The sequence below is a fragment of the Condylura cristata genome, unplaced genomic scaffold (genome assembly GCF_000260355.1).
Source record: "Condylura cristata isolate star-nosed mole 26May11 unplaced genomic scaffold, ConCri1.0 scaffold00008, whole genome shotgun sequence".
NCBI lineage: Eukaryota > Metazoa > Chordata > Mammalia > Eulipotyphla > Talpidae > Condylura > Condylura cristata.
In genome coordinates, this window is record NW_004567109.1 from 52,596,659 (window position 1) to 52,620,129 (window position 23,471).

Consider the following 23,471-nt stretch of genomic DNA (forward strand, 5'->3'; position numbering starts at 1 on the left):
GTCGATCTGCCTGTTCTGCTCCCCGCTCTGTCTCTGGTGAAGCCTCTCACCGCCCCTGAGCCTCTGGCCTGTGCCCCAGTTCTGTATGAATAAATAAATAAATCTTTTAAAAAAAAATTGGAATACAGAGTTCTCCCTGGCAGTGTAGTGGGTTAAAACACTGCATTATGAAGCTCTCAGAAGCCACTGCAGCACGAGTTCATTCCCTGCCCAGGGAGCTGACCCACATGTGTGGCAGACCTCTCCTGACAGCCTTGCTGCTCCCCTCATCCGTGTATTTCAGTAGATATGCCTGTTCTGCTCTGAACTCTGTCTCTGATGAATCTTTTCACCCCCCACTCCTCTGGCCTGTACCCCAGTTCTGTAGCATACATAAATCTTTAAAAAAAAACTGGAATATGATCATTTATAATGGGCACCTGAAATATTTTATAACTGAGGTCTGCAATTTACTTTGAAATACAACAAAACTGTGAGAGGAGAGAAAGAAAGAGATGGACAGGTATGTGATACAGCAAGTAGAGTAAAACATTAGTGGTAAAATCTATAGTTCGGCCCTCCCTGGTGGCACAGCACTAAGAAGCTAAAGCCACTTCAGCATGAGTTAGATCCCCAGCCTCAGAGGTGATCCACATGGTGTGGCAGACCTCTCCTGACTGACCCACTGCTCCCCTCAGCGTACGTCGTCAGTCAGCCTGCTCCACAACCCACAATTCACTGTGTGAATTCTCTCACTGATCTGCACCTCCAGCCTGTACACCAGTTCTGTGTGCACAAATAAGTCTTTAAAAAAATCTATAGTTCACTCATTATCTTGACTATGCTGATGGCCTGTAATTTTTGAGATAAATGTTTGAGAAGATGGATGAGAAAGAACAAAAGAAAATTATACAGTACAATTACTAGGGAAAGAGTTGCATATGTTTTAAAGCTTATTACACTCAAAACTTGTATAACTATGTATTTATAACTATACCAAATGAAACTACAGATTGAACAAAAAGCTAAAGTCAAAGATAAATATTGGTATTTCAACATTTTCTTTTCTATACAGGCAGAAGAGTAGCAGAAAATAAGTAAACATACTTTGGGGCCTGGGAATCCTTGGAAACCTGTTAAACCTTGAACACCATGTTCGCCCTGCAACATGAATAGATACAGTTATGGTTCAACTCTGCTGTGGTGGGCTGGTCCTAGAGTAAATGTCTAGTGAATATCTGTGTTGGCACATACAGGCTGTCCCTTCAGGCCAGGCTCTCCACATGGTCCTTGGTCACCTTGAGCTCCTCTGTGACCTCTCTTTCCTTGAATTCCAGGTTGACCAGGTAACCCTTGTTCACCCTGTGGATGAAAAACAAAGGTGATGTTGACTTCAGTATCTACAGATATGTTGGTTTTTAAATAAAACCCAAATACGACTTCATTTTTGCACATAGTACTGGTACCATGAAATTCTGCACGCGCATCTTCTCCAATACTATCTTCTACTTGAGTAATATTTGATTATATTGAACAGGAATGTAAATTGGGGAAAAGAAATTCCAGAGATTGCATTTGTAAGTGTGGAAAGAGAGGAAAGGGGGAACCTACACAATTTAGAGGAAGTTAGTGGGAAGTAGAGAGAACGGTGAAGGCGGTATATGTATGTGATGGAAGTTGCATTTTGCTGAATTATTATTCTGCCGTGTTTATCACAGAGAGCAGATTTAGCCACCTGATAGCAGAAAGAGTGTGAACCTGGCTTTTCATTTCCATCATTCAAAAATTCCTGCCATCTGTATCCCAAGAGTCCTTTGATATAAGCTCCCTTTATCTCTTAAAAGTTCACTTTATTGATATACTTAATCACCATTATTTTTATAATGTCTTCTTAAATTTAATAAATTTATTTTGTGTTGTAAGCGAGAATTGCAATATTGTTCACGCAACTTCTTAAACTTGGGGATTATGTAGAGTTTAGAGATGTGTTAATGAAAATTATGTTAGGTGGACTTTGATCAGAGATTCTTTAAGATTAGAAAATTATCCTTTGAAGGATAATTCCTTCAAAGGATACCCTTTGAATTATCCTTCAAAGGATAAAGGACTCATTTGTTACAGATTCAGATGAAAGTGGTAGTGATATTTTTATTTCTCTAGTATTAGCATTTACTCAGCTACCTTGAGTTTAATTGCAAAGATATATTGATTATAAAAACATTAACAGAAGGCTCAAATTATTAAACAATTTGGGTCAGAAAACTTGACTATTTTTGAGAAGTGAAATCAATGAAGAGGTAATACAGATAAGGGTGCCATATTTTCATTCTAGGTTTTTATGAAACAGCTTTAAATGTTACAGTAATCTCTAGGTTGTCTCTAGTCAATCCTTCAGTGAGGTATTTTAAGAGTTTTGCTTAGAGGCCCTCCCTGGTGGCGCAGTGGGTTAAAGCATAGCACTGAGAAGCTAAAGCCACTTCCGCATGAGTTCGATCCCTGCCTGCCCCGGAGGTGACCGCATGGCGCGGCAGACCTCTCCTGACCGGCCCGCTGCTCCCATCAGCAGTGTACTTCGTCGATCTCCCTGTTCTGTTCCCCACTCTGTCTCTGGTGAAGCCTCTCACCGCCCCTGAACCTCTGGCCTGTACCCCAGTTCTGTATGTACAAATAAATAAATCTTTAAAAAAAAAAAAAAAGTTTTGCTTAGAAAGCCCACTGATGTAGAAATGTGACATGCACTCAACACTAATGCAAAACTTAATTACTTTTATCATTTTGAGTCTAAGAGATAATCTACTTTTTGCAGATATATTAATTGATTATTTAGATTTAGACTCAGAGAACAGGGGGTATAGCTGAGAAAGTATGTATTTGGAACCAATAAAATTTCTGTTTTGCAGAAGGTTATGCCAGAGAACCAAAATGAATCATAGTACATTTTTTAAAAAACATCACCATTCCTGGGGGTGCTATTTTAAGTGGTCAGCTGTTGGTATGGAGATGCCATGTCAAGGCCACATACTCCCCCCCCCATTATGTTTTCACTTTGTGAAATTTTATTAACAGCTGTTAATCTTACTAACCTGTGATTAGGCTAAAGAACTTAGGGCAGTAAGGATCATCGCTGGTGCTCATCCATGAGAACAAAACATTCAAATACCTTTGGGCCTAGACCTCCTGGGCTTCCCTGCTGGCCTGATGAGCCTTTTGCTCCTCGAGGACCTGGAGACCCATCCAGTCCTGTTCTTCCTGGGTTGCCTCTGGTGCCCTAAATAATACAGATTAGAAATGAAAACAGTTCTCAGAAAGTCCATCCAGAAGCTCAAATTTGAGAGGGGTTAGATTTTTGAAAGGCTGTTTTGATACTTTACCCAGATTTGAGAAGGATCAGTGGTTTCTTTCCCAAACAAATGAAAAGCTTAAACACTGTTTTAGTTGGCCTAAATTCTCCAATTATAGTTAGTATAATAATTTTGGGTATTTGAAGTAGAAATACTAAGACAATACCAAACTCATCATTACTCTCTGACATGGCATAGGTGTGAAGTATGCATATTGTATTTTAAATGTTTGTACTATGTTTTGGTGTACATGACACCTTTAAGAGATTATTAGTGCCTTCTTAAGTAGAATAATATGATGGATGTTAACAAGACTTATTTGTGGTAATCATTACTTAATACATGGAATAAAGTTATATGCCTGAAACTAATGTTACCCACCAATAAGATCTCAATAATTAGAAGAGTATTCTATTCCTCAACCTCCTGATTCTAAAAAACTTGCTACCAATGGTTTGATTATGAATGAAATAAGTGAACACTATTACCCTAAAACGAAATCCCCAAATAAATCTGACCAACTATAGTTTGCAAGTCAAATCCAGTCTATGTTTTCACAAAGCTTGCGAGCTAAAAATAGTCTTTACAATTTTATCTGTTGAAAAAATTCAAAAGAATATTTTATAAAAGTTGTATTATAGTTTCTTAAGTTAAGCTAACACTGGCCTATAGCACTGTGTGATTCAGAAATACAGGCTCCCGTCTCTTCAGGTGTGTGTTACTACATCACAGCCAATGCTAACCCCCCCACGGGCTCCCCCATCACCCATTGTGCTGTTTGTACATTAGCGGTCCACCCTCCCTCTCTCCAGTGTCAGTTTTACAGTCAGATTTCTAGGGTTTATATTGGTTAGCTTTTGCTTAACACTTTGTTGTATTACTGTAAATCCCACATGTGAGTGAAAGTGATATGTCAAGATATATGAAATTAGAATTCCAGTTTTATTGAAATGCTCATTTGTTTGTGTCTTATTGCCTATGGTTGTTTTGCATTGTAAGAGCAGAGTTGAACAGTCATGGGAGAGTCCTTATATGGACTAGCTTATTACAACAGAATTTTTATTATTTAATTTTCAAAAATAAATGAAAATTAAGTTATACCTAAAGCATATTTCTGATGTTTCATTTGTTAGCCCAACAAAGAAAATTGCTTTTTGATAGGTACATAATGAAATCATGCATCAAAAATAAATTTAGTTTTGTCTATTAGCCTTTTGTTAATTATAGGGGTTTTGGGGGGTGGTTGTGGTGTGGAAGCACACATCTGAAGAGATGGGAACTATATTCCCAAGTCACATACAGTGTTGTAAACTGGTTTTAACTCAGTAAAAAAAAATACAAAAAAAGAATAGCTGAAATGTTGAACAAACACATAACATCAATAGTCAATTTAGAAGCAAGGCTAAGGCTAATTTGGTCAGTGTTCATTATGGTGGTGCGGGAATGAAAACACACACAGATCAATGAAACTAAATTAAGAGCCCAGAAATAAATCCACATTTATATGGATAGTTAACTTACAACAAAGTAGTGAAGAACATTCACTGTAAAAAGGAAGTTCAACAAATTGTTCTGAGAAAGCTGGACAGTCACATGTAAAAGAATGAATCTAGTTCACTATCTCACACTGTGCATGAAAATGAATTCAAGATGGATTAAAGGCTTGGATATAAGCTCTGAGGCTAAAGTACACAGAAGAAACAATAAGCGAAAGTACCCCATGACATAGGCTTCAGTGATCTCTTTTGGTGGTCACCTCCAAAGGTGAGGGAAACAAAATGTAAATAAATTGAAATTGATCACATTAAAAAAGCTTCTGTACAGCATAAGAAGCCATCATTAAAGTGAAATATGGGAGAAAACAACTGCATGACATACTATTCTACATACCATCCAAGATCTACAAAGAACTCATACAACTCAAACACACACACACACAGATAACAATCAAAAAATGGGTAAAAGATACATAGATGGCCAACTGGCATGTGGAAGAATGCTCATCACTTATCAGGGAAATACAAAACAAAACCACAATGAGCTACCTTTTCAAATTTGTGAGAAAGCCCCATATCAAAAAGACCAGAAACAAATGCTAGTGAAGACATAAAGAAAAAGGAAGTTTTGTATATTGGTGATGGAAATGTAGAAAGGATCAGCCTCCATGAAAAACAGTATGATTTCTAAAAATATTCATAATAAATCTGTCATATGAGACAGCAGCCCCTATCTTGGGTATCTACCCACAGCATATGAAAACACGAATTAAAAGGGATCTATGGCCCTCCCTGGTGGCGCAGCAGGTTAGAGCACAGCACTGAGAATCTAAAGCCGCTTCCGCATGAGTTCGATTCCCGCCTGCTCCGGAGGTGACCACATGGCGTGGCAGACCTCTCCTGGCCCGCCCGCTGCTCCCCTCAGCAGTGTACTTTGTCAATCTGCCTGTTCTGTTCCCCACTCTGTCTATGGTGAAGCCTCTCACCGCCCCTGAGCCTCTGGCCTGTACCCCAGTTCTGTATGCACAAATAAATAAATAAAATCTTTAAAAAAAAAAAAAAGGGATCTATGCACTCCTGTGTTCATTGCAGCACTATTTACATACTCTGGAAAGAAGCCAAGTGCCCAGTGACAGAGGAGTGGATCAAGATGTGGCATATATACACGATGGAATACTATTCAGCTGTAAAAAGAAAACAAACAAACAAAAAAACAACAGATGAAGTCTTGCCATTTATGACATGGAACTAGAAATTATATTAGTGAAATAACTCAGAAGGATAAAGACCAATAACAGATGATTTCACTCATATGAGGAATACAAAAATCAAACAATGCACACACACACACACACACACACACACACAAACCCTAGAAACCTGATTGCAGAAATGGGGCCATCAAAAAGAAAGGTAAGCCTGACATCAAATAGGTGATCATAAGACACACACACACACACACACACACACACAAACCCTAGAAACCTGATTGCAGAAATGGGGCCATCAGAAGGGAATGGAAGGAGTAGTGGGGGCATTGTAGTAGAGGATTGTTGGGGCTTTGGTGGTGGGTGTGGTAACACATTTGTAGAGGTGTGGACTATCTTCCTAAATCATACAGAGTTGTAAATCAACATTAAGCAAAGCATTAATAAAAACAGGGCAAATGTGTTAAGTGGCTTTCCTTGCCTCTAATGAGAAAATAGATATTAGCAGTGAGTTCACTAATCAGGTGTTCCTTTGTAGAATCCATCACTTTATAGTAACTGGGGAATTAACAGGAATGAAGTTTATGGAGTGACTTTCAGTTGAAACATACTCAATGAAGTTAAGATGGTGTAGCTGCACAACCTGAAGTGGAATCTGAAGCAGTGTGATACAAATGGCTGTGAAAGCAATGGGCCAGAATAAGTTGTATTAGTCAAATTTACAAAGCCTGTGAAAATATAAGGAGTTTATAGTTAAGAATGTTCATTCACCATTAGTTACTCTAAGGAAAATAATTGACTCTAGCCTGTGTTTTTGAACCAGTAGTGTCAACTTCATTAATTCTGTGATTTTTGTGTGCATGAAAATAGAAAGTGAATGACATTCTATATGTACAACCCTTTGATAGCTTAGTTGGCACAAAGTTTTATGAGGTTTTTTGATGCTTAGACTGAAATTTTTTTGAATGAAAAGGAGAGCATCTCAATCTCTATTATTGGAGATGACTGACTTTAGAAATAAAATCTTGCTGTGACTCTATAATGTGTAATAACTTCATCCTAATATTATAGGGAAAACAGTGCTTATTGTGAAACATCAAATCTGGTGATAACATTTTCATGACAACTAGTGTTTGAATCCTAAGTCAAGTAACGCTCTGTACTTCCAGTGCTATCAAAAATTAAAATTTGTCTCCATTTCCAGACAAATTCACAGTGTAGAGTTCATGAGCTCGGTTCCAGCACTTTAAAATTTAAATGCAAGACATGTTCATATTTCAAGATCCATTTAACTGTGTGGTTGAGGAGTTTCCACTTAACTTTCAATTGGAAGTGACTACTCTATATTGCAATGACATTCTAAAAAGCAAATATCAAAAGAAGAATGTAACAGAATTTTATAAGTTCCTTTCAAGCAATCACTATCCTTAATTAAAATCATATGCTCATGAGTTTCAGTATTTGGCAGTACCTATTCTTTGTGAAAAGAATCTTCAAGGATGAAATATGTAAAATATGCAAAATCTCATTACTGGTCATTGACTTGCATTAATATTTCACACTGAGTTATATTTTGAATCTTTTAAATTCTTATGAAAATGTATTCTCTCCTGTTACATAAGTTTTCTAGTAATACCCTTGCTTTTGCTTCTTTTCTTGCAATGTCTAAAACAGTTACGAATATTTACAATTTTTTTTTTTTTATCCCTGTTCTAGGAGGTAACTGCTACTGTCTTGAGTTGATTCCCAGGATACTGAAATGGGTTGTGCAATACTTCTTACATGTAGTCAACAAATATTTGTTGAGTAGTATTGATGTGTAAGAAAGTAGATGGGAAGCCCTGTAGCAAATGCAACTATAAATGAGATGGTTTTTCTCTTCAGAAGCTTAACATTAAGTGGAAAAGACAGACTGTAATACATATATTAAAGGTAGACATGTAAAAAATTGCCAGATAAGAAGAGAGATATAAAATAAATACTAAAGAAGTTTTGAAAAGGGGATGTTACCTTTGGTGCTAATCAAATTCCTCAACTACACAGTTAAATGGATCTTGAAATATGAACATGTCTTGCATTTAAATTTTAAAGTGCTGGAACTGAGCTCATGAACTCTACACTGTGAATTTGTCTGGAAATGGAGACAAATTTTAATTTTTGACAGCACTGGAAGTACAGAGCGTTACTTGACTTAGGATTCAAACACTAGTTGTCATGAAAATGTTATCACCAGATTTGATGTTTCACAATAAGCACTGTTTTCCCTATAATATTAGGATGAAGTTATTAAGCATTATAGAGTCACAGCAAGATTTTAAAAGGATTTCTGAGAAGGTAGGATGAGGCTGGATCATAAAATAAATATATTTCCCTTAAAGCTATAAATGTGATAACAGAGAAGATTCAGCTGACAATAGGCTAGATTTACATTCATAGAAGGTCTTTAATTCTGTAGAACAGAATTAAAAGACATGGCCAATTTTGAATTTAATATGAAAGCAACTTTTCTTATTTTTCAATTCCTATGTCATCCAACATATATCATCACATAATATTTTATTCTCTTGCTTATGATAAAAAGAACTCACTATATCTTAAAATTATATTTAAAAATATTTTCTTCTTATGAAGCTTAAAGTAATGAATTAAATATTTGCTATATCACTAAGTGCAAAGCATTACATTGGGTATTCAGAGGGAAAGGCCTAAAGAATATACAATTTATATCAACCATCTTATCTTTCATCATTCTCCTATAGTAGTGGTTCTCAATATATGTAAGGAACCACAGTAAAGGCAAATCCTTACTGAGGGAGGGAGGAGTAGAGAGAAGAAAGAGGGAATTAAGGAGAGGAAGCAGGAGGGAGGAAAGGGAGAGATCCATGTAAGACAAGAGGAAGGAAAGATGGGAGAGAGAAGGAAGGGGAGGGAGAGAAAGAGGAAAAATAAAAAGTTTAGACTAACAAAATAGCCCCGAAGTTAAACTAGGTGAAAAATTAAGTTACAGAATGTAGATCAATGTGAAAAATTATATACAATCTAAATAGAGACAGAGATACAGACAGGTAGATTTGTTAGGGGGAAAGGATGCCCTGAAGGAACTCTGCAGAGTCTTGTGGACTCCACTCCCTACTACAGGTATTGAAACTGCAACTCCACCCCCTACTCCAGTCACTAGAACTACAACTCCCAGCAATACCATGGAGAGAACTGTGAGGACCCAAGGGTGGAGCTAAGCAGGCATTTTGGGACTTTTGGGGATATATAAGGGAGCCATGTTAGATGTGCTCTCTTTCTGGACCATGTGGCTGGTGGCTGGTCACTTGGCTCTTGATGAGCTTTCAGTGTGTTATTGGAGTTCCAAGTCAGTAGGATGCTCTAGTTGTATCTCTCTCTCTCTCTTTCCCTGGGTTGTACCTTTCCCTTTTGCAAATAAACCCATTATTGACCCTTTTTGTGGGTGCCTGCAGTACAATTCAATTTTAAGTGCGCAGGTGAGGCAACCCAGTTCACATTGGGTTACCCTGTAACAGTTGTAGCTATGTATCCTGCAAGGCCTTGAGTATCCTATCCCTGGATATATTATTGAGTTAATACATACTATAAGAAGGACAGGGAACAGATATAATTCACATGACAGATGGTCTTAGATAATTTTAGGATACCTCAATATCTCACAATTTTAACATATGACTTCACCCCAATTTACTTTGAACTTTGTTGTTTTAAAGACCTTTACTCTCCATCAAGAATAAATATATATTTGGGTGAAACATGGATGGACATTCAGATATTGCTGAACACTCTTGAAGTCAACAGCATTTTCAGTTGGGAATAATATGAAAGCCATCGGGCAAGTGTTTTTTAGGATGAAGTATATTCACTATTTGGTTTGCAGTTGCTGTCAAACACTAACATAGTACAACCTCTAGTTTCAAGTCATTTACTGCTCATGTTGGTTTCTTAGAGAGAAATTTGAGGATAGTAGCAGAGTGTTCTGTACAAAACTCCAAACAGTGTTTCCTACAAGTGGAGAACAAACACTTCTTATGAATACACAGATGAGTAAGTCTGCTTTCAAGAGAAACAGATGCTAATCCCTCTCCATGCTTTCCAGTGTCCTCTAAAGCATTTGTCTAAACCAATCAGCAAAGAGTAAGTCATTCCCAGAAAATAATTAAAAGTAAGTAAAACCATGACTAACATTAATTTTCAAAGAGATGCTGAACCCAGTGAACAGTTTATCTGCATCTTTAAGAAGTTGAGTACATGATGTCTCATAGCCAGAGACTTCTATTAGCCTCGCATAGGAACCAGCCTCCCTGCTGGCTCCTATGTGGTTTTAAACTCTGCAGGGAAAGTGTCTATTTTGACAGACCCGAAACTGACAGCTGCCTAAACTTTGGGATTCTGAGGAAACAAGGACTTTGATCAGTGAGGGCAACAACAGTTACTGCAATCAATAGGAGATACATATTACTCAGATTCTTCTATGTATCAGAAACTGTGGTGTTTGCATCATTTTATTTAATCTGGTATCAGTTAAGGAAATTTTGACTTCCCTGTGAGGAAAGGAAGGAGAAGCTTAAGTATACATCTGACTTCATCTGGAAACTGAATGGGAAGTTCTGAGGAGGAAAATGTGACTATTTGCTTATATTTAGGGGATAAATGACAAATTTTAGAAAATAATGATTGCTTTGTATATAATAGTGAAATATAGCAAAGAGGATGCCTTTTACTGTTTTATTCTCATTAGGATTGAAAAATATATTAGGAAATAAGTAAAAACTGGTATAAAATTTTATATAAGCAACAGTAGAAAATCACATTTTAAAGGGATTACCTTTAGTCCTTTTTAATGTTGAGTAAAGTTATATTTTCACTTCTTAATAATCAGTTTCAACAGCTAACTTCAAATTAATTGATATTTTTCTTTAATGTATTAAAGAAATATATTTTTGAAAATTACTAGGAAAACAGTTGTTTTTCTTTTCCCCACTGCCAAACACACTGTGCTCATAATAGTATGTTTCTGTATTTCATGAGTGAGGAAAAAATAATTAAAATTGATTTACTTTCTAGAGGAAGAGAAAGTATGATACTCTGTGTGTGTGTGTGTGTGTGTGTGTGTTATTAGACAACATAAAGACTGTAGTTTTTGGTAAGTCAGCAAACCAATAAGTTATAAAAATAATACTTTGCTTCCTTTATTCCAAGCAACTAAAATCCCTTTGTGTAGGGATTTCTCATTTTATTTGGCTTACTAAATTTATCCTTTCCAGGAAAGAACTGGCTATTTAAAAATATGTGGGATCATAATTATTAGGTGATTATAAGCAAGGCTATGTTATACATAAACAGTATAGCATTTATAACATTTTCCTTACAGTGTCAGTCACAAATAATATGGCCAAATTCTAGAAATAAAATTTATGAATGAGCTGTACATTGAAGTTAGATGGGAACTTTCGTTTTGAATCTCTGAACACACTAAAGCTCTTGAAACTCACCACAAGGTTAAGACAAGTCTTAAAGTAGTAAAGACAGGTCTACACAATTTACATCTCTTTCCAAGAATATTCAAAATTCTTACTCCACAGGCATTTTGACACTGCATTAACTTACAGAAATTATTTACCCATTGCCATTAGAATAACTGCTAGCTTGCCAACCCTGCAAAATGGAGAGCACATATATCACTGTAATCCTGGACAATATTCATAGCCTATGAAATCTCCTTTACCCAGGTCTCAAGTCCTACTTATAGAACTAACAGGCACTGGAAGAGAATATTTCATCTATACTTCATATTTCAGAAATGTCTAGATTCGTACCACTATTTCCAAAGTAACAAATCTATACCCATCTATCTTACTTGATTCCCCATAATCCTGTGAACTTCCCAAATTCTTTCCTGACTAAAGGATTTTTCATTTGAGTTTCTTCATATGATAAGTTCTTTGCTCATTTTTTTCTCTATCTGGTACAGTCTTACTTTCAGTCTTCAGCTCAAGTATTACCTTCTCAATGAGGCCTCCATAGTCCCCTCTATCTACAATATATTCCCCATCTGAGTTGCCACAAAACTCTTATTTTCCATAGCACAACTATACTTTGGAATTACCTCATCTGTATGCTTATAGACAATTACCTAATTACTAGGTTGGTCCATATTAAATTGTGATTTTTCTAGATCTCAGGCAATCAAATGTTAGCAATTTCTTGCCTTTCTATGTATGTGTCCAAAGGGCAGATCTTTGGCAAACTTGTTCAGTTCTATGTCCCTAACTCCTAGCTCATGTTAAGTACTAAACATTTGCTATAAAAATGAGTGTTATCTTAACCATGAATATTCTTATGGAAAGATAACAACTCAATAAGTTCATGCAGTGTATTAAGTATTTCACATACAATACTTCATTTGATTTTTGTAAAAATCATATGAATTAGGTAATATAGGTAATAAACCCCCTTTAGATACGACGGTTCAGACATAAGTAGCTAACATTTTCATTTTTAGCTCAGGTCTGCAAAATCAAAGTTATGATGCAAAGAACATTCATTCATCGAGTATTGAGTTTCTTATGTTGTGCTGGGTACTAGGGATGCCAAGATAAATAACAATGATTAAAATACAACCCCAGTTCTATAGGCATTAATCATTTCTTGAGGGGAGAAAGACATGAAGATTAGTAATTCGCAAACAAGTGATTACTATGCTCTATGGGAACCACATACAGTGCACATACATTGACATCAGTCAGGTCAACCCTGAGTGGAGAGTCCAAGGAAGAGTGACCAATGGTGCTAACTATTCAAACAAGTCCTGAAATTGAGAAGCTGTCTATACTAAGCTAGAGGCAAGGCAGAAGAGATTTGCAAGCATAGGGAATAGATTACATGTTCAAAAGCATGCAGCTGAAGGAAATACAAAGTTTGGTGGAGATGGATTATGTAGCATTCTAGAAAGAGAATAGCCTAGCTGTTTAGAACATATGCTCTGAATCTAGAGTGACTTGATTTGGAATTCTGGCTCTATTATTTGTTGTTTATGTGACTTCAGGCAAGCTACTTATCCTGTCTGGGTTTTGGCTTCCTTTTTCAAAAAAAAAAAAATTGTAAGGCAATAATTATATCTACTTCATAGGGTTTTGTGAAGATTAAAAAACTTCATACATATTGAACATTAGTGCCTCACATATAGTAGGCATTTAATAACTGCTAGTTCTTATTACGATTGAAATGAATAGCTCATGTGAAAAAAAGTTGGATTTTAAGACTGAATATGTAAATAGAAGTCTGATCATGAAAGAACAACATTCCACAAACAGTATGTACTTGGTTGTATCTAGAGTCATTGAAGATTCAAGTAGGAAAGTTATATCTCTAGCAAACCTTTCATTTTGTTGCTAATAAGTGGCCAAATAAAGTGAGTTTTGTCTGCTCTGGAATAGTTCCTAATGAGCAGAATATGGGCCAAAAACAGCAGCGAAGGGGAGAAGAGGGAGAATATAGCAATTAGGATAAGTCACAACTGGATAATCAATCACTTAATAATCAAGAGTTGACATGATTTGCTGAATGCAGGGATGGCCAATGCAGGTATGTCTCTTTCTCCAAAATGCTGTGAAGAAAGAATGTATCTTCTTAGAAACAGAAGTTTCTTTAATGTGACTAGCTTATAGACCGATGAACACATAGTGGCAGAGCTGTTGCTGATCCTAACAGAAGCTTCCATGGTGGTCTGCTTCTCTATGCTTGTACAATATTACCAGTGGGCTCATGAAGTGTGTTTTTCCTTCTTCTGCTGGACACAATCCATAAAGTGGAAAACTTAAGACTTTCAAAGTTTCTTTAGGACAAGCATTCCATTTTAGACAACACTCCAGTCTACATTCATCTGATAAATGACAAAGTCAAGATTGATTTGTTCTAAGTCAGGTTGTTAGTTTTGTTTCTTCCCTCACTTCCAACAATCAATTTTATTAGCTGCAGAAGTGAAAAAATAAAAAGACCAGTAAGTCTTCATTTTGATGACAAATGGATTTATGATCTTTGCAGGGAAGAGTTATTTTCCTTTTTCACAAATGATTGAGGTACTCTGCTTGTTCAGAAGTCCAACTCAATGAAAACAGCATGGTAGGCTCATTTACTACAGATGTGCTAAGTTGATTAGTCTCAAAACACTCATTTGTCCAGAGAGAAGTTCACAAAGGCAGCTATGAGCCTCCCCAATAATGTCCTTCAGTTATAATCACATGACTTTGAAAAAACACTGAAACTGCAGAGTATGCCAGGAATTCTTTAACTCCTTGGCCACATCAAGAAAGAAAGAACATTGTTTAGAAAACTTAAGCAGTTGCATAATGCTAGAAAAACCAGAATAAATATTTTTCTCAGTGGAAAAATCCAGCAGTCTTTAAAGGTAAGCCAAGAAACACCATGGTGCCATGATTTAAAAAAAATGAGGGAAAAAGACCAACAGAAAGATGTCCTTCTCCCTTGTTGAAAATATTTCAGGGAATGTGCTAATTTTTTGTGAGCAAATTACATTCTCTTAAGTAGTTTCTCTATCACCATAGTAGGTTTCAAAAATAATTGTCTTAGAGGTCACTTTCCTTAATGACCAATTTAGTCATTGCTACCTAATTTCATTAACTGACTAGTTCCTTATAAGTCATAGCATTCTAATTTTATAGCAAGTACTCTACAGGGAGGAAAATATTTGTAGAAATGCTTCCATATTCATAAAACCCTAGGGTTAAAGAAAGAGGAGCCCTGAAGGGAAAGTTATTTTGTTTTTATTTTGATGGAGACAAAATACTACTTAAGATACCCTAATATCCTAAGTACACAAGTAAATTTTTTCCTATTTTTTGAAAATGCTAAAAACGCAGGAAGATTATTTATGATCTGATATCTAATTGTTTCCTAATGGCAATACCAGATACTATTCAGTTTCACGGTCCCGGAAAGATGTATTGCAACAGTAGTCAATGTTATAATAATTTATTTCAATATTTTTCTTCACAAAAATCAATGAAGTGTTTTTTTTTTACTAATCGTGTGTGTGTGTGTGTGTGTATACATAATGAGATCTGTTTTATAAAAATTATCTCTCAATGAGAAGTAGAGCAGAGCTAAGTAGACATGTTTTATTGTCCATTTCATACTCAGATTCTTCTTTCCTTGGTTTCACCCAAGGAAAGATCTTGATCTCTACTAGGTCATCCTAGTTTAAAGATGGTCAAATTTCTCTCATTGAAAAGTACCTTACTGTCTTAACCTCTGTTTCTTTTTTATTATTACCTACCATTACCCTTAGAATCCAGATTCTCCATTGAATTCTTTGAATATCTTTAACTTCCTCCCCACTCACTCTACACTGGCACTTTAATTCTATTTCTGTTCTCACTAAAAAATCAGTTATTTTCCAGAGGAACAAATGACCTCCATACATTTAAATACAATATTTATAATTTTATCATATTAGATTTGTATTAGTCTAGGCTCTTATTTTTAGATACCAGAAACCAACTATGATTAATATAAGCAGAAAATCTACTGAAGAGAGCTTGAATAGCTCCTATAATTACAGATGAACCTGGGAAATCAATTTTGGAAAATGGGTGAAATGAAGAGAGGCTGGCAGTCAGAATTTGAACTCACACTGTGTACCACCTCACCTCTGGACATGATACCAATTACCCCTAAAAACTGCACATTTCTGCCACTGCTTCCTGTTTTGTCTTTGCTTCTGTGTATCACTAACTCCTTGAATAAAGACCAGGTGAATGTAACTGACTGTCAGGCTGAGGTCATGGGCTTGCATCCTTGTTTCAAAGAGGGGGTGGAAGGTAAGAAAAGGGTAATTTTTGATTTTTGTGGTGAATGATGACCTCCCACCAAGAGTCAAAAGAGAATAAACAGATGAATAGCTAAACATAAAAATGGGGCACGATACTGAATAGACAAAAATGGTAACAAAGTTAACACATGTCTAACACAATCTCTCAGGATTAATAGATACAACCTATAACTTTCTCCTTGAAGTATTCTTTAATTTTTTAATGACATTATATTCTCGCATGTGTAATAATCTATTTTGAGTCTTCACTGACTTCCTTTGCCAGTGTTGCTTTTTCCTTAATCTGACTTCTAAGAGACTCCTTCACACCTTCTTTCCATTGCTCATTAAAATTTGTGTTTCATTTGCACTCCCAATCCATTTACTGCCCTTTATCTACCTTATTACTTGGTAATCTGACCTGTAGGAACTTATAAAATCCAGGCATTAACTGGATTCTTCTGTATTGTGATTTCCATTGGGATTGAACAGTGGGTTGTATCACCAAAAACAAAAACAAAAAAAACCCACAAAAAACTAAAGAAGCAAATAAGTAGGGCAACTTTTAATTCAGCAGAAGAAAATCCAGTCTATCCACTGGAAATAAGGTAAAAGAATATTGAAAACCAAAAAAGTTAATATGGGACAAGGGAAATTCAGAACTTAGATGGCAAATATTCTTGACAGAGAAATTTTGGATGCCTGCCTTCTCTCTAAGATCTGGTGCAGTGGAATGATCTTCACAATTGCTGCTACTATTTAATCAAGTATTGCAGGTCCTGGTCATCATACATGGAAAGTAAAAATATGTAAGGAAAGAAAGAGAAAGCTGCCATTAAATGTGATGACATTACCTAAAAACCTGATAGACTCATGCCAGCAACTTATAGAAAAATAAAAAGTACACATGGGATGTCACTAAGGAGCAATTTTGCATATTGATAAAAGCAAAGTATATGAAGTTATACTGTTTTCAGAGCTATGTGACTAGTGGCTTAATCTCTTCATGCCAGATGTATAAAATGAGGATGAGCACGTTTGATTGTTTTCTGTCTGCCTTTTGGGTTTTGTCTCTGCTTCTTAACCCTGCTCCAGGACCCAACAGTCAGACTTACCCTCTAGCATGGAGAGGATGGAGCCTGCTCTTGGTGCAGGAAGTAAAGGAATGTGGTAGAAATCATACATCACAGTTGGCATACATCTTCACACAACTGCATGTCTAAACAATGTGAGGTATAAAGTAGTTCTCTTTGTCAGGGAAGACTAGTCCTATTACACTTAATTGGTTGAGATTGGCTAATGGGACATCCTGGGAGGAGACTGAGGGACACAAGGAGAAGAAAATAGAAATATTTACTCCCCTGACTTTCTCTTCACTTTGTTGCAGGGACATCACGAAATCCTTCTTTTGAAGGTCTTAACTTCTGTAACAAGGCACCCTCCTATAGAAATAACTAATTTATGATTTGTAATTGTTCCTTCCCCTTGCCTCTTCAGGTTGAGGGACTGTTGCTAGCATTTGGGTGTTTCATCACCTCATTTGGATTTCCCTTAGCCCTGCTCCTACTATTATAAATTGTTCCATGATTAAGCCCTTCTTGATTGCCCCATCTGAGTGTTCCATTTTCTTCTTTTTAAGCTACACTCTGATATAGCAATGGGCAGTGAAGGTTACTCTAGGAAACTAACCCCCAAATGGATTTTGGGATTGGTTTGCTCATAATCAAGGAATGTTCAGGTAACTTTCTTGTTGAAGGTAAATGAACACTAAATAGTCTGCGGTATGCAATGAAAACATGATTGTGCAAAGTAACACCATCACAGCATTAGATTAAGTGCAGCAGAAAGGCAGTGTTAGAAGCTTATGTGGGCTTGTGGTATATTCACAATGAACACAGTAATTCTCAATGGCCTAGGAAGAATATACAGAATGCACAAAAGTCTGGCATGCTCAAACTCAGAACATAAGAGGAAATCAGGAAATCTCCATGGCAACTTTATCTCCATAGTCCAATCAATGTTTTCTCTGGAATTCAGTCCTTTCTAAGGGGATTTTCAGGTTTCATTGCCAGAAATCTTGTCACAGTAACACTTCAGTGAACCTACATAAAAAGTAATGGATGACTCTGACCTGTTACTAGATTCTGATGAATATATTATACACTGAATATCTGAAATTCTCATTAAACACACACACACACACACGTAAGAGCCTGGTTTTATTGTCCTTATCTAGAGTAAAATACTTTAGCCAGAAAACAAATGATCTCTTCTTCCTAATTAAATATTCTGTTGTTAATATTTATGATTCACTTCTTAGTTTTACAGACCACCAGACATGTCCACATTATTCATGCCACCTCTATGATTAAACTTGTGTTCAACAACAAAAAACATATTTTGAAATGTGGTTTTTTTCAGCCTTCAAAATCTTATTAAAACAATTGAATGAGATTCACTATAATTTCCAGTGAGACTTAATACCCCAAAATAGAGATTCTTAGACAAATCCAAAGTGTTTTACTGTTATACTTTTTAAAATATATACAATCTCAGTTTAAGAATGGTATAATTTTAGCCCAGAGAGTGCATGAAAATGAAAGTCTGGTCCATGAGGTTCCTTTAAATCTCAAATCAAAGACCTTCTTTAACCAGACTGATGTTAAATGACAGAAGTCTTTAAGATATCTATTTTATTTAAAATAACCAGCTTGTCTATCAAGTTTTCTATGCTTTTCGCTGATGCCCTGATGTTCTCATATATTGCCTCCAAAATAAACAGAAACCATGTGAAGCCTACTTGTAAGTGTTAATCTTTTCAGACAGAATCTGGCTACATAATTATATCCAAACAATAAAATTGACTAGTGACAATGTCTTATTATTATCTTTTTTACAAAAGTCATCATAGTGAAACTATACTATCATAATGAAAGTAAAACTATCATAGGGAAAGAAAAATATTATTTTTTTTAGTTTGGGATTATATACCATAGTGCATTATGCTTTATTTAAATAAAGACCTCGGATTGATTTATTATTTAAGGAAAGGAAAACAGGTCAAGGGATAATCACAATCAAATAGCAGACATGTATAAAGGCTAAATTTTACTGGGTTCTTCAAAAAATTAACTATTCCAATGTGTCAAGTAAAAACAACACTGGCTAACCAAAAAAAAAAAAAAAAAGATATGATGACATTGCAAAGGAAAAGGAAAATGGTAAATTGAAGACAAAAATGATTTTAAAATTTCAATCAAATAAGGCAAAAATCACATAAAAACAGCACCTTCACCAAACACAGAAACTATTCAATTTTTGTAAAACACTGAGAATATAAAAATAAGGAAGTGATTTTTGGCAGAATCGAGCTGTGTTACTGCCAGGGTTTAAAGGTTCCAAAGGTAGCTTAAGATATCTGGTGAATTCAAAACACAGCCAGATTGTGTAGGCCTAAAATTTTGTTTCTTAATGTTCCTACTTATAAGCCTTTATATGAGTGAAATAGCATATATTATTAGAATAGTAGTTACTTAGATAAAACACAGCTAAGTGAATGGATATACCATTAACATTTCCTGAAAATCATAAACACAATTATAAAACGATTAGCTATTTGACTGGGTTAATCTGTGCCAATGTCAAGGTAAAGAAACATAGATGAAGTATTTAAGGTCTAGCAAGAAGACATTTATGCATAAGAAATAAGAGCAAAGAGAGTCAATCTACTCACAGGAAGGCCCTGTTTTCCTGGTATTCCAACTTTTCCAGGGCTTCCTGAAACACCATCTGCTCCACGGTATCCCTGCAGGCCTTTTGGCCCAGGTAGGCCTAGACGTCCCTTAATAATTAAAAATTACTCGTGTCATAGATATATGTTGTACAGATGTTTAAATGACAAATACCTTTATAATCATGATGTAGTAGGGGGGGTGAATGTTTACAGTTTACCCTGTTTCAGGATAAGTTTTTCTGTTTCCTGGATTCCTTAATGGTTCACTATTTGTTTTCAGTAGATCAGTTAACTGTCTTTAGACATTTCCAAAGCAAAATGCTAAACTCATCAGCAATTTACTGTGCAAACTTTCTCTGGTATTTCCCAAGGTATCAGCTCATGCTTTAAATAGTTGTGGGGGAAAGTGCAGCTATGTGTACCTGTCAGCTTAGGGTACCTGTTGTGGTTCACTGTCTGTAAAAGCTTCTCATTGTGTTATTTCAAATTATGGCTCTTTTTGTTGTCTAGGTAATTATGTGATTGAGTAAAGGGCTGAACATTCTGTTTCTGCTCTTGGGAAACTATATTTTATCTATAGGAACCTCTGATCTGAATGTTTTTAATAGCTTATGCTCAATTTATCTACTTTTTGGGAACTAATATAGGCCACACAAAGTAGGCACTGAATCCTTGGCTAGGGGAGACTAACGGGAAATCTTTGCTAATAAACCAGTCAACACATATTGCCTGGCCAGAGAAGGAAACTGATAGCTAAGGTAAAATTAATCTTTGTTCTTTGATGAAAGGATTATATATTTTTTTCTAAGGTTTTCTGTTCCATTTGCCAGGAAAATAAGAAATCAGGTCTTTCTTTGGAGTATTAACTCCAAAGTGACAAACAAATGGTAACTGCTATCAACATAATAATTTAGCATATTAAAAATGAAAGACTGAATACCTATCTCTATAATCCTGTCATCTGTCTATAAATTTGTTCTTAATTTAGCTAATTTTTTTGGTAGTCTTTTGCATAATATGTTCCTGTACTTTCCTTCTACTAAAAAAATCAGAAAGTGGGGTGTGACAATTAGAGTCAAAAAAAAAAAAAAAGTATAAAAGCAATTACGATAGACACTTTTCAAAAAACTGAGTCAGGATTTCTTTCGTGGTTAACATAATTACATTAACTTTGTAGTATACACTTCAAATATTGTAACCATGTAAACTATACTTAATCTGCAGTGTTCTGTAACTGCCCATCTCAAATGCAAAATGTCCACCATAAATAAATGAATGATAATCCAGTTCATGCCTTTTTATTCATGCTTGACAATCTCTGACCTTTGCCACATTGATTATGACATGATTCCAAGTTCCCTGCTTCTCAGTGGCTATCAGAGTAACCTGGAGAGGGCTTGCAGCACCGGAAATGCATCCTTCCATGGCCAAGTCTTAGGTTTCAGCAACAAACTTGATTTCTGAGTCAATGGTGTTATCTCCTTCCCACTGTAGGGTGACTTTTTTGGGGAAGACAATCTGATTTACTCAAAACCTGTCATAATTGGCCCCAAACTATTCTGTTTGCTAAGTATAGTTGCCAAATTATTTGGAAAAACAAGAAAGATGAAAAAGGTCTCTTACTTACAGGAATCCCACGTTTACCAGGTGGACCAGGAGCGCCTTTTTTCCCTCGAGAACCCTAAAAATGTGAGGCACAGTTATCAGTTGGCTGTGATAAATTTAATGGAGCTGAAGGCACAGTCAAAAAGCCCTGTCATCTGGGGGCTACGGTAAGCACTTCCACTCACAAGTTTCATATTAATGTCATTTAACTATTTTAGGCATTCATTTTCCTAGGAAGAAAATAAATAAATTATTTAAAAATTGTCTCCATTTTGAGGCAGTGTTTTTGTCTCCCTATTAAAAATGATTAGGTACTTAATTCAGTGATCATTTATTGAGTATTATGTTTGCAGGCTCTGTTTATGTGTTGGGAATGCTAAAATTCCTGCTAGTGAGGCGCAGTGTAGTAAGGAACAAGAATCAATAGCCTAAAATGGGCTCATCTGGAAGCACAGAAAAAGAATAGCACAAAAAAGAACATATTTGTGAATCAGAGAAAAGAATTTTTTTTTTTCCACAGAACTGTTTGTTTTTCCAAGTGTGAGATGTTTTAAGTCATAATTGATTCAGCAGTAACCGGTCTGCCAGGATAGTTAGGAACTTTGCTCTCACAAATCATGCTATGATTGTGATGATATCTGAAAATTATTTTAAAAAGAGAAATGTGGAAAAGAGTGACCTAGTTCACAAATAAAAAAGCAGCATGTTGTCATTACCAGACATATTTCTCAAAAGTCATCAAAAGTTCTCAGAAACAAGATCATTCCACCAAAATGGGAATCTGTTATGCCAAAGATTCAATCTGACAACAATAACTGAACTATTTCATCTTCTGAAAATGTGACTTAAGCTTTTTTTTTTTAAGATTTATTCATTTATGCATACAAAACTGGCATACAAGCCAGAGGTGCAAGGGGTAGGGGTGAGAGGATTCACCAGAGGCAGAGTGGGGAGCAGAACAGGCAGATGGACAAGGTACACTGCTGAGGGAGCAGCCGGCAAGACAGGAGAGGTCTGCTGCACTATGTGGGTCACCTCCCTGGCCAGGGATCGAACTTGTGCTGAGGTGCCTGTGGCTAGCTTTGCATTGCTGTATTTTAACCTGTTGTGCCACCAGGGAGGCTTTTAAAGAAGAGGAGACTATTAGAGAAAATGGGCATTTCCTGAAAGGGATAAAAATTCAAGCTTGATTGAATTTGGTATTGGGGAGAGATATTATTAAGTTCTACTATAAAGAACATAAACACATTTTTAGTATACCTAGGTTTACTGCTTAAGGTTCAGATACACTATCCCTGTATGTGAATGCTTTATTTTAAACATTCAAGTAAAGTGATTTCATATATCATCAGAAATCATTTTGGAGTGATCATTGTTGGGAATAATTTCAGGGGAAAAAAAAAAAACTGTGCTACAGGAGGGCAATGGGATGGATACAAGGCAGGAAGCGGCCCCGTGGATTTTATTGGAGAGCTGTAGGTTCTTTGATGGTGAATGTGTGATAACATATCTGCAAAGCTGTGAACCTATACCCTTAAATCATATATAGTGTTTGTAAGTTAATATTACCTCAATAAAAACACAATATAAAAAATTGGACCAGTGCCCTCCCTGGTGGCACAGCGGGTTAAAGCACAGCACAAAGAAGCTTAAGCCACTTCTGCATGAGTTCGATCCCCGCCTGCCCTGGAGGTGACCCACATGGCGCAGCAGACCTCTCCTGACCCGTCCGCTGTTCCCCTCAGCAGTGTACTAAGTCGATCTGCCTGTTCTGCACCCCACTCTGTCTCTGGTGAATCCTCTCACCCTCCACATCTCTGGCCTGTACCCCACTTCTGTACTAATAAATAAATCTTAAAAAAAAATTGGACCATAAAAATCTCCATCAATTAGTTTATCTTCATGAAAACTAGAATGCTATCCAGACTTTAATGAGCATCAGGCATCAGCACCCATGAGAATAAGACTAAATGAAAATTATGACTGACTGAAAATTTTATTATTTTTTATTCTTCTAAAATTTTATATATATTTTACCTCATTCTTCATTTTTGTACAATATATGCTTTTTCATCTCCGTTGTAGCCTACATGGAATTCCCACTACCAATTCACCTGTTCACCATCATCATAGTCCCTTGCATTCTTCCCACCTGTTTTGATCCTTCATCCTCCTCTTCCCCTGCACAATGTCTTTGATTTATAGTTGCCTGTTGATCTTGATTTTTAATTTAGCATTTTATTTTTTTTTATTTTTTTT

The 23,471-nt window shown here is 36.0% G+C and overlaps 1 protein-coding gene across 9 annotated transcripts in view; it reads right to left on the reverse strand.

Moving 5' to 3' along the window:
• Nucleotides 1–23,471, reverse strand: part of COL24A1 (collagen, type XXIV, alpha 1) — a 247,039-nt gene that overhangs the window by 34,154 nt on the left and 189,414 nt on the right. For 8 of the 9 annotated variants that reach the window (XR_001145261.1, XM_012722607.1, XM_012722606.1 and 5 more), the window contains 5 exons: nucleotides 21,235–21,288; nucleotides 19,608–19,715; nucleotides 3,140–3,247; nucleotides 1,234–1,341; nucleotides 1,087–1,140 (listed from right to left, as the gene is read on the reverse strand). Coding sequence is in view for 8 of the 9 variants with exons in the window: in XM_012722607.1 (XP_012578061.1) it covers nucleotides 1,087–1,140; nucleotides 1,234–1,341; nucleotides 3,140–3,247; nucleotides 19,608–19,715; nucleotides 21,235–21,288 (432 nt within the window). In the remaining variant the exon portion in view is untranslated. The remainder of the gene's footprint in view (nucleotides 1–1,086; nucleotides 1,141–1,233; nucleotides 1,342–3,139; nucleotides 3,248–19,607; nucleotides 19,716–21,234; nucleotides 21,289–23,471) is intronic. The other variant, XM_012722602.1, reaches the window with a different exon arrangement.